This window comes from Taudactylus pleione, unplaced genomic scaffold (assembly GCF_031769625.1).
Source record: "Taudactylus pleione unplaced genomic scaffold, aTauple2 ptg000154l, whole genome shotgun sequence".
NCBI classification, from domain to species: domain Eukaryota; kingdom Metazoa; phylum Chordata; class Amphibia; order Anura; family Myobatrachidae; genus Taudactylus; species Taudactylus pleione.
Genome location: NW_028284556.1, coordinates 17,797,525 through 17,812,500, shown reverse-complemented (window position 1 = coordinate 17,812,500; position 14,976 = coordinate 17,797,525). Strand labels below are relative to the sequence as shown.

General features: G+C 44.4%; 1 protein-coding gene across 1 annotated transcript in view; it reads right to left on the bottom strand.

The window, feature by feature from the left end:
- ZBTB2 (zinc finger and BTB domain containing 2) overlaps nucleotides 1–14,660 on the bottom strand; it is a 15,988-nt gene extending 1,328 nt beyond the window's left edge. Inside the window, exons 1-3 of the mRNA XM_088474496.1 lie at nucleotides 14,240–14,660; nucleotides 6,279–6,465; nucleotides 1–1,370 (exon numbers count right to left, since the gene is read on the bottom strand). The exon at nucleotides 1–1,370 is cut by the window's left edge and continues 1,328 nt beyond it. Of these exons, the coding sequence (XP_088330622.1) occupies nucleotides 2–1,370; nucleotides 6,279–6,451 (1,542 nt within the window). The 5' untranslated portion in view covers nucleotides 6,452–6,465; nucleotides 14,240–14,660 and the 3' untranslated portion in view covers nucleotide 1. The remainder of the gene's footprint in view (nucleotides 1,371–6,278; nucleotides 6,466–14,239) is intronic.
- Nucleotides 14,661–14,976: the final 316 nt, after the last annotated feature.

Below are 14,976 nucleotides of genomic sequence, written 5' to 3'. Positions count from 1 at the left end.
ATTAATCTAGCACAGTTTCTTGCTCTTTTTTAATGGTTGTTAGCATAGAGTGCTCATTTTCTGCAGATTCAGAGTCCCCACTACTCAACAGGATGGACTTCCCTTCCTCTTCAAGAGCGAAGACATCTGAGTTTTGGCCTTGGCACGTATGTTTGACCACCTCATTAGGTGTGGAGAATGTTTTGTCGCAGAGGTTGCACTTGTAACGTTTATTTGTTTGAACTAGCATATTGTCCATTTGGCTGCCTTCATCAAACGAACACAGCTCTAGAGTCTGCTTATCCACCACTGTGTAGGTATCAGAGCTCTTTAGACACACATGCCTAGCGGCCTGGTTTGCCCTGCAGAAGCTCTTGTCACATGTGCTGCACTTGAATGGCTTGCCCGTGTGGATGTACATGTGCTCCCTCCAATGGCTTTTCTGGATAAACTTACGCCCGCAGATAGTGCACTCGTACTTCCTACGTTTCACTTCTCTTTCCTGATCAGCTTGCTCCAAATTATCTATGTCTGCAATATCTGTAGGTGGCGGTGTCTCGGCTTGCTGCTGCCCATCTATTATTGGCGAGTCTGAGATCTGCGGCATATCACTGTCACTGATCATACCGGTTTCAGCTGTCTCCATGGATTCTTTTCCCATCTCTGATCCATTGTTACAGAAGGAAGGGGAAATGCTGGGTTCAGTTTGCCCGGTTGTGGTGCTAAATGGCATCCCGGTGTGAAGTTGGAGATGTTCACGCAGGCTACTCCTCAAATTAAAGCGACGACCACACAAGTGACACGCGTAGTATTTGGGGAAGCTTCCATTCCTCTTCATGATGCTTGGTTTGACATGAGCAATTGTCAGGGATGTGTTCTGCTCCTCATTTGGCGACTCTTCCATGCTATTTTCTTCCAAAGATGCTGCAGGAAGAACAGAAGAAGTTGGCTCAGGAGACAAAGGAGCATGTACAGGTTCAGAAAAAGTTAAATTTGTCCTGTTTGCTGCAGGCAGTGAAGGTGGGAGTGGAGTTAGCTGCACATTATCTGATGATGTATCCTGATTTAACCTGGATGATTGTGGTCGAGGCTCACGATTAGTCTTCTCAGCTGCTGGAGTGACTTTTGGTGGTTGCCTTATCTGATGATCTGCAATCTGAATCCCATAAAGAGAAGATGCAAGTGGGAAAACCTGATCTGGGTGAGAAAACCCACCATGACTCGCAAGGCTGGCCTCTTGGATCAAAGGAAAGGCATGCAAAAACTTTATTCCTTGCTCAAGGCGAACAGGATCAATGAGTTGAGGTGCCATCTTTCCAGTGTACATCAGGTGTAAGAGATAGCTGAAGATATCAGGCTGGATGTCTGTTGATTTCAAGCGAACACATTCACTGTAGGCAGGGGGACAAAAAAATAAAAATACATCACCATGAGGAGGAAAAAGGAGTACAAAAACAATTTACAAATAAATAGAGTTGCTTAGGTTTTTAATACCACCAACTTAAAATAATCACTGACCTAATATAAATTGCATTATTTAAAAGACAGTGATAGATCTATCCATCTATCTAATTGCAAAAGTTCCTATATCTTGACAGAATGATATTTGACATTGCATTTATGTTTTACACACACCTGAATGCAATCTATTCTTCAGTGCTATCAGCCATTACAGGCTCCAAAGAGATTGTAGTCCAAGTCCTTCAATGGGGTTACGGACGAGAACCGAAAGAAAAATTTCTTCTATACACTCCAGAAGCCTTCACATAGAAATCCCTTAATATTATTAATAGTTCTATATTGGAAACCATCTTCTATTTTAGATTTGGTAGCCCTATTTAGCTCCTCGTGTTTTAATTAATTTGAAATAAGTACCATACTATAGTACATTTTATTGATTGATAAATGCCTGTGCTGAATAAAGGACAACCAATATATATGCCACCCATGCTAGTTATGTAACGAAGAGGTGGGAAACATAAAAACAGTGAAATTTCTTTACCCTTGACTGTGTCACAGGAGGCATCATCATTGCATTCAATATTTGAAATTAACTTATAGTTACCAGTTCCCATACTGACGAAAAACTTAACTAAAGCTAATCTAGCAATGCCCATACATTGCAAATTTAAGCAATTGCGGTCAGTGAGACTTGGTTAAACAGTTTGGTCCCAGATTCTGCTATATGTCTGGTAGGTAGGTCATTATTTAGGGCAGACCGGACTGAGGCCTCGGGTAAGCTCAGAGGCGGCGGACTGTGTATATATGTGAATAAGTGGCATTCTAATGCTACATTAATTGAGAGTTTCTGTTCAGCGGATTTAGAATACCTGTCGATTAAATGCAGGCCATTTTATTTGCCCAGAGAATTTGCAATTGTTATAGTGATAGCTGTCTATATTCCCCCACAGGCAAATGTGAGATGCACACTGGACACTTTATATGAGGTTTTAACTAAATTGCAATCTTCTTATGTGAATGGTATATTTATTGTAGCAGGTGATTTTAACCTGACTGATTCAAAAGTGGTACTGCCAAAGTTTCTTTTAAGAATGTTATGGTTCCGACTAGGGGGGCAAATACTTTGGATCACGTCTATACAAATCTTAATATGGCCTACGAGACTGTTGTGTGTCCCAATATTGTAAAATCGGACCATGTCTCCTTGTTCATGATACCTTTGTATAAGCCCTTGGTCAGACGTGTTAGGCCTACTAGGAGATCTGTTCTAGTGTGGCCAGAGGGAGCAACTGAGAGGTTACAGGACCACCTAGCATTTACAAATTGGAAAATGTTAATAGAGGAATCCATGGTAGAAGGGTATCTAAGCCGTGATCTTCTGACCATTATGGTCTTGGGCTATATTAGCTGCTGTGTTGAGAGTGTGACATTAAGGAAAACATTAGGGTATTCAAAAATGAGAAACCATTGCTAAATAGGTACGTTCCTTATTTAAAGCTCGGGATAGAGCCTTTAAATCTGTATACAAAGGAGACGACTGAATTGAGGAGAGGTATTAAAAAGGGCCAAATTAGAGTATTCAACTAGGATGAAGAATAAATTTAATCAGTGTAAAGACCCAAGGAGCATGTGGCAGGGTCTACGTGATATCACTGATTATAAAACTAAAGAACTAAAGTGACTGAGTTATGTGATGTTTGCAGTGCCTTGGTGGAAAACCTGAATACATTTTATTCTAGGTTCGACAAGGAAAAGGCGTCTGAAATTATGGTCTTGGAAATTCAACCCAAGTGGTTACCCCTTAGTGTTAGATGAATTATCAGTACGGGAGTGTTCGCATAGTGTAACCCCGGGTAAAGCTGCAGGCCCAGATGGGAATCAGGGGAGGGTTTTAAAAGATTGTTGTAACGAGTTAGCGGGGATTTTTAAGTTATTTAATGTGTCCCATGCATACTGCCAAATCCCAAATGTTTTAAAGAAACAACCATTGTTCCAGTCCCAAAAAAAGGTGTGCCTAAATGACTACCGTCCGATTGCTTTAACTTCCATTGTTATGAAATGTTTTGAGCGTTTAGTGCTGAAACATATTAAAGCCCACTTTGCTGCTGGATTTGATCCTTGCCAATTTGCTTATAGGGCAAATTGTTCTACAGACGGTGTGGTTTTAACAGTTTTACACACGGTGCAGACTCACTTGGAGCAAAAGAGGTCTTATGTTAGAATTTTATTTGTTGATTTTAGTTCTGCTTTTAATACTATTATTCCGGCATCTTTGGTTTCAAAGCTTTTCAGTTAGGTCTAAGTGGGTATATGTGCAATTGGGTTTTGAATCTTTTGACAGATATACCCCTAACTTAACCACGTGGGGCCTGTGTTTCTGGAGAAATTTTGTTCAAAACTGGTGCCCTACAGGGATGCGTTTTGAGCCCTCTATTATAATCTCTATTTACTTATGACTGAGTTTCAACTTCAGACTGTTAAGATTGTGAAGTTTGCTGATGACATTGCCATTGTGGGTCTGATATCAAATGAGGGGGAGGAAGCCTATCGGTATGAGATGCAAAGATTGCTTGAATGGAGTAAGGATAATTAATTACTCCTAAATACCACAAAAACTAAAGAGATGGTAATTGATTTTAGGAGGGTGGGTTGTGGATCTAAATTACCAGTGGATTTGGTCGATATGGTAATTGAAGAGGTGGATTCATTCTGGGAGTTCATATCTCAAAGTATCTGACCTGGTCATTGAACTCTACATGTGTGGTAAAAAAGGCACAACACCTTTTTTTTCTGCAGAGACTGAAGGCAGGTTTGCCTTCTGATGAAACCGGGAGTGTGTTTTTACCCGGAGAAACGCGTCAAGGATCCACACCCACATGCTGCACTAAGACTGCCCACTACGGAGCACACGTCGGCCGCAGACAGCCAGCTCCATCAGGCACCTGTGAACCGCTCCATCCTTAAACGGCACACAACTAAGTACTGAGACACTGCGGGACAGAGAGTGCTCTAACTTAGTGGAGCGCACACCGGAATAGAGGTACGGACCCTCTCCAAATTGCGGAAGAGACGGTCCCCCACTGGAGTGCTGGCTGTTATCACTCATCTGGTGAACACATTCAACAGACTCCGGAAAAGTCTTATATCGGACCTCCTGCCGGGAGAACCAACCCCTCTTCCAACACGCTATTCTTGCAACTAAATTAGCTGGTATTAACCAGCATTTTATGCAATTGAATATCCCTTGATACAAACTAACTAACTAACTCTTTGACCATTTAGTGTCACTCTGGGATTATTGAAGTTGGAAACAAGTTGTGTGACCACTTATTTTGTTTCAGTTGTATTACCACAGTGAACTGCGGACTGTCATAGATCAAACAGTGTGGCTAAATACCAACCATAATTTTAAACTACCTTACAGGATTTTATTGTATTAATATATACAAAACCCTAATACTCCTTTTTTTATATGTGTCAGACTTATGGGATTATTATATGGTTTGGGAATTGAACTGCTGCGGATCGGGGAGCTCTTGAGCAGGTGGTCAAGACTGCAAGCAAAATAATAGGTGTAAAACCGCCCCAAATTCAAGTTCTCTATGAGAGTAGAGCATTAAAGTGGACTAGAAACATCTTAGCTGATCCTAGTCATTCCAACTATACGGTTTTTGAAAGACTACCATCAAATGTACGCTTTAGGAGCGTGTGCACACATACAAAGAGGTTATATAATAGCTTCTTTCTGGTAGCTGTTCGTCTATTGAACTGTCAAAATGCACTGACCTTAGTATTATGGAAATGTTTTACTGGTTTGTTTTATACATGCTGAAGTGTTTGTAACTGACATTTTGTTGACAATCTAACATGTTTAGTTTTGCTGTTGATGACAAAGTGTGTATTGTATTGAAATAGTAAAAATACTTATATTTAACGTAATGAGAAACCATGCAAAATGCCTGACCACTTGATTAATTTGAGAATTAAAGCAGTCCTTTCTTCAATAAGAATAGGTTACATTTCATTTACTCTTACTATAAAATAATGTTAATTTTAGACCATTTCAAATATTTATCAATCACATAATGAAATAGCTAAAATATGCACAATTTGAATTACCTCTATAAAATTATGTCAGAGATTGACTCACTAAAGGGGCCTATCCAGTAGCAGATAAATTTAAACGATGAACGATATAACGTTCAGTCGTTCAATTTATCTGTCATGGATAGGCCCTGAACGATGACAGATGCTCACTCCCGCGGCCAACAAATTGTGTCTTTCGTCTCTCCAACATGGTGGTCAATTATTGCTTATCGCTGACAGATATTAGAAATATCTGTCAGTTTATAAGCGGTGAACGACGAACTATATTTTTAGCGAAAATTAATAGAAACCTAAAAAAAAAAAAAATCCACTCCCTGAATGGTGTCATGCAATATCGTTCGTCGTTTGCAAAAATCTGTCATGTACATGACAGATATGTCACCGCAGCCCCAGGAATTTTCAAGGGATAAATCTTTTGTCTTTCATCGTAGGGAAAGATCTGCTAATGGATAGGCCCCTTTAGAAATACAAAAGATATTTGCTTAAGCTTATCCACACTCACTGATACAATCAATATGGTACTAGCAGGAACAAATAATGAATGTATATGTATTGTTAAAAGTTCATATGGTAGTCTTAATTTAAGCATATGATCATAAATATTTTAAATATATTTCCGTATACGGGCACTCAGCACGGCTACATTTATTTATATATTGTAGTCTCGACTGACCAACAGAGCAGAACTCAATCTTCTCAGCAGCACATATAAGAGATTTTCTTTGAATTACCTCGTCTGGTGCACAAAGAGCATTTTGAAATAGTTGGAAAATGATGCAAGAACAGATTTGTGCGCCTTAAAGTAGACATCTCCAATGGCAACTGTGCAGTCACACAGGAACCCAAACTCCCTCTGGGCATTCAATTGCTGCAAGAGTATAAGTCCATGGTTGGCCAAATCCATCTTTTATCAAGAGCCTGCAAAGAAAAACAAAACTGATTATTCTGAGCAGAAAGTTGACCATATTTACACTAAAGTGTAACCAATACAAATGAAAAATATGAGTGGGGTTTAGATAAGAGTTCCAGTCAAACTTTACCATGTAACAGACTAGGGGTAGGCCACCTGTGTCACTACACAATCCAGCATGTCCTGCCACAGCTTTGCTTGTAGGGAATGCTAAAACTGTGGCAGGGCCTGCTAAGCTGTATAGTTCCAGAGCAGATGTAGTGCCACAGGTTGCCTACCCATATAATGGACAATTATAGAACAAAGGACCTCATTCAGACCCGGTCACAAGCGATGAGCGCTCGCAACCGGGTCGATGTTTAGGGCCTACGCACGTGCAGCAGCCGCACTGCGCGTGTGCAAGCCCCGGAGCGAGAGAGAAATTCTCTAGCTCCGGAGCTCACTACAAAAGGGCCGGCTGTCGATGTTGATCGACAGCTTGGCCCGTTTTGTAGGCGCAGCGGGGGGGTGGTTTCACAAACGGAGGCGTTCCTTAAGGGACGCTTGTCGTTTTGTGGGCGGCTGCACTGACATCAGCAGTGATGTCAGTGGGGAGCTTCCTGCTCGATCAGAGCAGGAAGCTCCCTGGGGCTTGTGGTTGCAGAGACCCAACCTTAGGGTCTCGTCTCAAGACCATCGCGACCATCAACCTGGTCGGTCGCTAAAGCTGTGGGTGGTAACCCACAGCTTAGCAAGTGACCAGGAGGCCGCACTTAAAAATACAAGTGGCCGCCCTCATTCAGAACGAGCGCTCGCTTCTTGCGAGTGCCTCTGAATGAGGGCCAAAGTACCCACAAAAATAACTGCACACAGTATGCAAGTATAATTATGCACAGGGGCTGGCTGGCAACTTTTAGCCTGGGGGGGAAAGTCCAGGGCACTGGCCCTGATTCAGAGCCGGACGCTCTGAATCGGGGCGGCTTTTTTTTTGTTTTTTATGGAGCGGCCTCCTGGCCGCTCGCATTGCTGTGGGTTACCACCCACAGCTAATGCGAGCGGCCAGGATGATGGCCGCGATGGTCAAGACCATCGGGCTTGCGCCGAGACCCTTGTGGTAGGGTCTCGTGGCCGCGAGAATCCTGACAGCTTTCGGCTCAAACAGAGCCGAAAGCTCTCCCACTGACATCACTTGTGATGTCAGTGGGGCCGCCCCCAAACGGTAGGCGTTCTCATGGGAACGCCTCCGTCTGGGCAGCCACCAAAGGGGGCGTGCTGTCACTCAACATCGACAGCACACCCCCTTTGGTGCGAGACCCGGAGCAACGGATTGCCCGTCGCTATCCGGGTCTCAACGCAATCGCACTACGGAGCCGGCTCAGTCGTGCGCATGCGCACTGGCCCACCATCGACCCGGTTGAGAGCGCACAGCACTTGCGACCGGGTCTGAATAAGGCCCACTGGCCCATAAACAACGGCTTATCCTTAGAGATTGCGAGGTCTCGCTCGCAGACCTACCGCGAGAGCGTGTCCTAATCAATGGCTCAAATAGGGATGTTAGTTTCAATACATACACTTAAATAAGACATTATAAGAGGAAATTAGAATGGTGGATATTTCTCAAAAACAGAGACAATATAGGGCCCCATTTGACAATGAAAAGGAATACCTTTAGCACTTAAAGAGGTTATGGTCCTCTTTCAGTATCTAACAAACAGCAGTAAGACACATTCCCTAGCCCTAGTATGTCTCTGCCTCATTTCCCCAGACCCAGTGTGCATCTCTTCTCAGCCCCACTCCCCCAGGCCCAGCAATGCCCCTTATGTTGTGCCCCCAGTAATGTCCTTAGTAGTGCCCCTTATGCAGAGCCCCAGTAATACCTTTATGCAGAGCCAACAATAATGCCCCTTATGTTGTGCCCCCTCCCAGTATAGAACACGCCCCACTGACCTGTCTGTGCAGTACTTAACTTTCTTCATGACGGCCGCTGGGCACCGCATCAGTACACACTGTCGCGCGTAGACGCTGCCTGGATCTAATTAGATCCAGAGCAGCAGGCTCAGCTTGTCGCGGGTGACATCATGATGTCACCTGCGCGCTGCATCACTGGGAACGCTGGCCTCTGAAGCGATCAGAGGCTTCTGATCGCTTCAGAGACCACGGTTACCAGCCTGTACTGCCCGACCGGAGCTGTGCACCGATCGTGGCAGGGATATGGGCCACCAAAATAGCTGCCTGATCGGAGCTCAGCTCCGATCGCAGCAGCGGGCCAACGTAGGGATGGCACCCTGCTCCCCGGCCCAGCCCACCACTGATTATGCACCCACCCCATATATGGTGATTTGAGATTACACCAAAAATTACCCTAAGGAATATATACCAAGAACAGTTTATTATTCTGTAGGGAGCATATACAGAGAACAATTCCATTATACACTCAGTGGCCACTTTAACAGGTACACCTTTCCAATACTGGATAGACCCCCACTTTGCCAGCCAGAATTCTTTGAGGTATGGCTTCAAAAAGATGCTGGAAATATTCCTTAGATATTCTAATTCCATGTTCTCATGATGGCACCATGCAGTTGCTGCAGATTTGTTCCACTACATCCCAAAGGTGATCTATTGGATTGTGATATAATGACAGTGGACGCCATTGGACCACTGTAGTCATGATCATGTTAGTGGATCCACCTTGAGAAGATGTGTGCTTTGTAACATTACTTGTTATCTTGCTGGCAGACATTAAAACTCTAGCCATAAAGAGATTAATATGGTTGAAAACAATAATCCGGTAGTCTGTGCCATTTAAAATGATGCTCAAATTGGTATTAGGGCTCCTAAAGTGTGCCCAGAAATTATTATCTGCACCATTACATCACCAATCTGAACCACTGACAAAACAGGATGGATCCATGTTGTTCACATAAATGTCTTAATAGGATTTGCATGTCACAGCAGAATTGTCAGATTAGGCAAAGTTTTTCTTATGTTCAGTTGTGCAGTTTTTGTGAGCCAGTGCTTATAGAACACTTAGCTTTCTGTTCTTAGCAGTCAGGAGTGGAACCCACTGTGGTTTTCTGAAGTAGCCCATACACTTAAATGTTCAATGTGCTGTTCAGAAGGAATATTCTTCTACACACTGTTGAAACACAAGGTTATTTGAAACAGTACGGTCATTGGTGGAGATTTATTATAGCGGCACTTAACGTGCCCTATAACGCTTCCCGCTTCGCCTCTTTACCGAGGCGAAGCGGTACCAATGAGATATATGAACATCTCATCGGCCAGAGCTGGGGAGTGTTAACTCCCCCCTCTGGCGATCCCTGCCTGAGGACATAGCGCATCAGCCTAGTTCTGATGCGCGGTGTCTCAGTCCCGGCAGGCTCCACTGAGCATGTGACATCCCGAATACAGCTCTGGAGCCGGTAGCCACCACAGTAGGGACAGCGCTGTCCCTGCTGTGGGGATAGGGCATTGCCACTATGTAGCTGCCGATAGAGCGGGCGGAACGGTCATAGCGCCCCTGACATTTACCGCGCAATCCCCTGCTCATACATCGGGGAGAAGCGGTATCAGCGCACATAACATCCACTTTGGCACTTAATACATCTCCCCCATTTTTCCTGACATCTGTCATTAACAAGACATTTTCAAACACAGAAGGTTTTTATTTTGGTCACCATTCTGTAAACTCAAGACTTTAGTGCATACAAAATCCCGGGAGATTTTCTGAGATACTCAAACTACCAACAATCATTTTATGACCAAAGTCACTTAGATCACATTTCTTCCCCATTATGATGTTAGGTCTGAATTAAACCTCTTGACCATGTATGTAGACATATATGCAGCTACTGCCACCTGATGAGATATTTGTATTAATAAACAGATGTAAATAATATAGGTTAAAAATACTTTTCAGGCATTCAAAAGTAAATAAATTTAATAAAAAGTATTTTACGTTCGAAGTCTGTATATCTTGTATAAGATAAGGCTCTGTAAAAAAGACCTAACATTGCATAGCAGTGCAAGCATGTACAAAATGACAGCCCATGACTTTTGTTACAGCCTGTACTCCTTATATCAGTATCACAAAGGGCATACACATTTCAGATGCGCTCACTCTGGTAACTTTGCAACAGATTTAATTCTAGATTCCTGTAATGCTGGGGAAACACTGGCCGATATATTGTGGCTGCGTCAGCGGAAGTCGAACTAATGATTTCTACTTGCACCCTCCTGAGGGTACGAGGAGAAATCAGACTAAAGTGCTGGCTGCAAGGCTGTTTTCCACCCTAGCGCGGAGCTAACAGCCTTGCAGCCGCCACTTTAATTGGAGAATGCCAGTTCTCGTGACTAATCACCCAGGTTAAGTAGCGAGAACCAGCATTCTCCGACTTAACTAATTCCCGTCAGAGTAAACATTGTGGTGAATTGAATAGCTCTAGTAGCTCCCTCCCAGTGCTATTCAACTCCCGCTGAATTGAATCGCCCCCTAGGTTTTGAAAATTACTTTAAAGAATCTCTAATCTTGACAGCTATTTTGCTTGAACTTCATGCAGGAGAATGCATGTGCTAAGTATTAAGGTGCGTACACACGGACAGATATATTTTTACGATATGAACGATAACGATTATTCAGTGAACGACCAACGATGCACGTTCCCGCATGAACAATAACGATATCTATGATCGTCCTTACATGCAGGCCAATCTGGACGATATTGTCAACTTTGCATGTTCAGAGATGTGGCAGGATGACTCAGTGGGGGTAATTCAATTGATTCCAGCCTCTATCGCGCCCGATGGAGCCATTCAATTCTTGCTCCTGTCGGGCGCGATCAGCTGCCAGCGCTACATTTCAGCTCGCAGCCCCAGGGGGATGAGAGTTGAAATGTGCGAAAAGTGACCTGTTTGGGCGCCCAAACAGCACTTTTCGCGGTCGCGCCCAGCACTTTGGTCGGGTTTAGATGCTTTACGTGGCTAAACCTAACCTCTATGGGCGCGATCAGCACGAAAAACGGCATCAATTGAATAGCGGCCTGCGATCTCCTGTCACTTTAGACGGGAGATCCGGACCGCGTAAGCAATTGAATTCCGCCCACTGAAAGATATATCTTTCATGTCGTTGGTGGTACAGATCGTACCGTGTGTATGCAGCTTAATGTCATGCTTTTCCTTTGTGCAGACTGAAAACAATGAAAGCAGCAGTCTTACTGTGATATTATCACATATGACCAGGGCTATGCATGTGCAGTAGACTTGAAATCCCGGAAAAAGAAATGTGGGGAAAAATATATATATTTTTTTTAGAACTTTAGCAAATTAAAAAAATAAAAAACTATTCAAATAAAACATTTTCATTCAGATTATTCTTCTGTTATCACCATGCTGACAGTTAAATAGAAAACAGATTTCTGCAGTATACAACCAGCACATTTTATTGGTTCCTTGATGTAGGAGTCTGAATTTAAACAAATAGCAGCAACTTCTGTAACTATCAATATCTAAGCAGAGCTCCCCAAACACGGTCCTCAAGGCTCTCCCCAACAGCTCAGGTTTTAGAGATATCCATGGCTGAGCACAGGTGACTTAATTAGTACCTCAGTCAATTTGATTAAACCCCTGTGCTTGACCATGGGTATCGCTAAAACCTGAACTGTAGGGAAGCCTTGAGGGAACCTCTGGCATAGGGGGTAGCCTACAAATGCACATTTTACTTGCAGGTAAAGGTATATTTTTACATTTTAAAAGTAGGAGCTTGTTGACATCGTATCACTTTTTCAAACACATGAATAAACAGAACTTTCAACTGTGTTTTTCAGTCTCAACACTTCATTGAATACAGTAAGGTTTAGTTTCTTTTTTTATCCCATTAATTCAACATTTTTTTTTTAGGCATTTTGCCAACAGTTATAAATGTGACCTTAAAATAATGTACAAAGGGGTCACATAAATTAGGTGCAAGCGGTGTCTCTATAAAGCTCAATAATGGGTTAAATGATGTGAGACATGTATGTGGAGATGCAAAATCAGCCATTTGCCACCTTTTAATAACCTTCAGTCCTTCCCTTATGGCCACTAACAGTGGTCCTGCTATTTCAGTTATAATTTTTTTGGGGTGCAGAATCAGGGGCATGTTAAGAGAGCAGGGGGCCAGTGTGCTGGCAGCACACTGATTACACAGTGCTGCAGCAGTAGACTCTGGGCACTACTAGTGTGTTCCCAGAGTCTACTGCGCATTCGCAGGTCACTGGGAAAATGGCTGCCGCACCATTATCTCGGTGATTTCCCTACTGCGCATGACGCCGGGAAAATTGCCACGGCGGACATTCTTAAGGCGATTTTTACAGCGCTGACACCACCAACGTGGGACTCTGGAGAAGTGTGGGCACCCCTGGACGGGATTGGTATGATTCACCGCCGGCCGCATGGCGATTCAAATCCTGACAGCGGAAGCCCCGCAGAGGTGAAGATCCCGACTGCGCTAAAAGTATAAACACCCCCCCCCAGCGGCTGTCCGCACCCGGCTTGCTCCCGGCGTATGTAAAATAACAGGCATCAGGATTTCGACGCCTGTCATTAGACTCTTGCCGGGATTTAGACCGTCGGCATCCCGACTGCATACCCCCTGGACCCTGAGTGCTCCCGCACCCATTATACATACACCCCTGTGCAGAATACTTTTTCACGCACTTCCCTCAGATCACTTTTTGTGGAAAAGTCACACAACCTTGCCAATGGGCATTTATAATTGAATCTTGCATTTCTCTGGTAAAATAATTCACGCAGGGTATGAAAGTTTCATGAATTGACTCCAGAGTTACTTCACATATACAAATAAACATAACAAAATAGTCACTATGAGAGATGTTTATCATAATTCACAACAATATGGACTTATATTAGTACAAGGCTTTCGCACACTTTTCCTCGACTGCTTCGTTAATTCAAATGTTACCTTATTCTAAGTGTAAATCTATAGGTTTCACTTAGAGACACAGATGAATGAAATTGGGAAATCAATATATTATTGTATTGTGTCTAACGATGAGTACGGTACATATATATGGCCATCTGCAGCTGCACACACACTTACACCACTAACTATTCCATGAATACACAGTAATCTGATGAATGACGATATAAAGCAGCGACCATGTGTGTAAATAGACACATTATATATATATTTTATATAGATCTCTATAGCGAGAAGCAGGTCCCGTCCAGTCAGATGCACCGAGCAGCAGAGGTAGAGCCGGGGGGAGGAGCCTGTGGGGCGCAGCCATTTCCGCGCAGCTGTGGAGGAGGAGCGGGGGGGGCGGCGGTGAAAGACACATAACGAACAAAGATGGCTGCGGCTTGGGTAGAGCGGCGGTGGGGAAGAGGCGGGGTGTGGCGTGGACTGGAGGCGCACACACATGGCGGCGGCAGAGACAGGGAGGAAGCTTTGGGGGAAGGGAGGGCCATGGCGGCCGCTCTTTGTCTCCCCGGAACCCCAGCGCGTTCTAGAACGTTACACGGAGCGCTCTCCGTTCTGAGGCCGCCGCCAGCAGGCACCCTCCCAGCCTCTCCGCCTCACACCGCCGTGTACGTGCTGCCGTGGCTGGCCGGGCCTTCCCGCGTCACCACACGCGTGGGATCACTCCGTGTAACGCCACTCTGCATCACGTAGTATAACCCGCGCTTGGTGTGCGGGGCTCCGGTGCATGGACCGGGCGTCTAAAGGCGACAGTCCCAGCGGCCCTTAATAAAGGCACGCACGTGGTGTCCGCAAAAGCAACCCCGACCCATTGCACTCACCTCCGCGTCACGTATGCTGGGAACACCAGTAGGAGCCCGTCCGTGCTCCGTGACCGCTGCTGCTGCTACCACCTCCTTCTCTTCCTCTCCGAGAGGAGGGAGTAATACAGGGGGGGAAAAAAACCCGTCGGTGCTTTCCTGTCCGGTTACGTTAAGGTCACATGACCGGCAGCGGGGGGCAGTCGTGCAGTGAGGCTGGCAGAGCTCTCCCGCCGGGAGTATGAGGCGAGAGCCGCCTTCCCCTCCCCCATACACTGTGTGTGTACGTCTCGTTTCCTCTGTGCAGCCCACAGCACGGCCCCGCCACCGCCGCCATCTCGGTCTCCTCCCGCCGGGCTCCATGTCTCAGGCCCATGTTCTGTGCTGGGAAAGCGAAGCACGGCAGCAGCTCATGGTGTCTCCTTTATTGGCTTATGACAGAGTTTCATGGCTGAATTTGGCCAACCACAACAAGGGTCACGTCAAAAAAATAATTGTTGAATAATAAAGACAACCAATACGATAATCGCATCTCATAACACGTTCATAGTACATTTCACCAAGGTCTGCTGTACTTTTTGTCTCCTATCAAAATAAGTTTACTTTATGACATCTTCAGCACTTAGTACCCACATATCACTTTGTGCATAATAAACAGCTTTAACAAAAACATGCCAGATAATAAATTTTTTGCTTCGCTGTATAAGAATAAAAGGTTATATAACGTGTTTTATTGCATGGTAAATCCAGCATTTGTA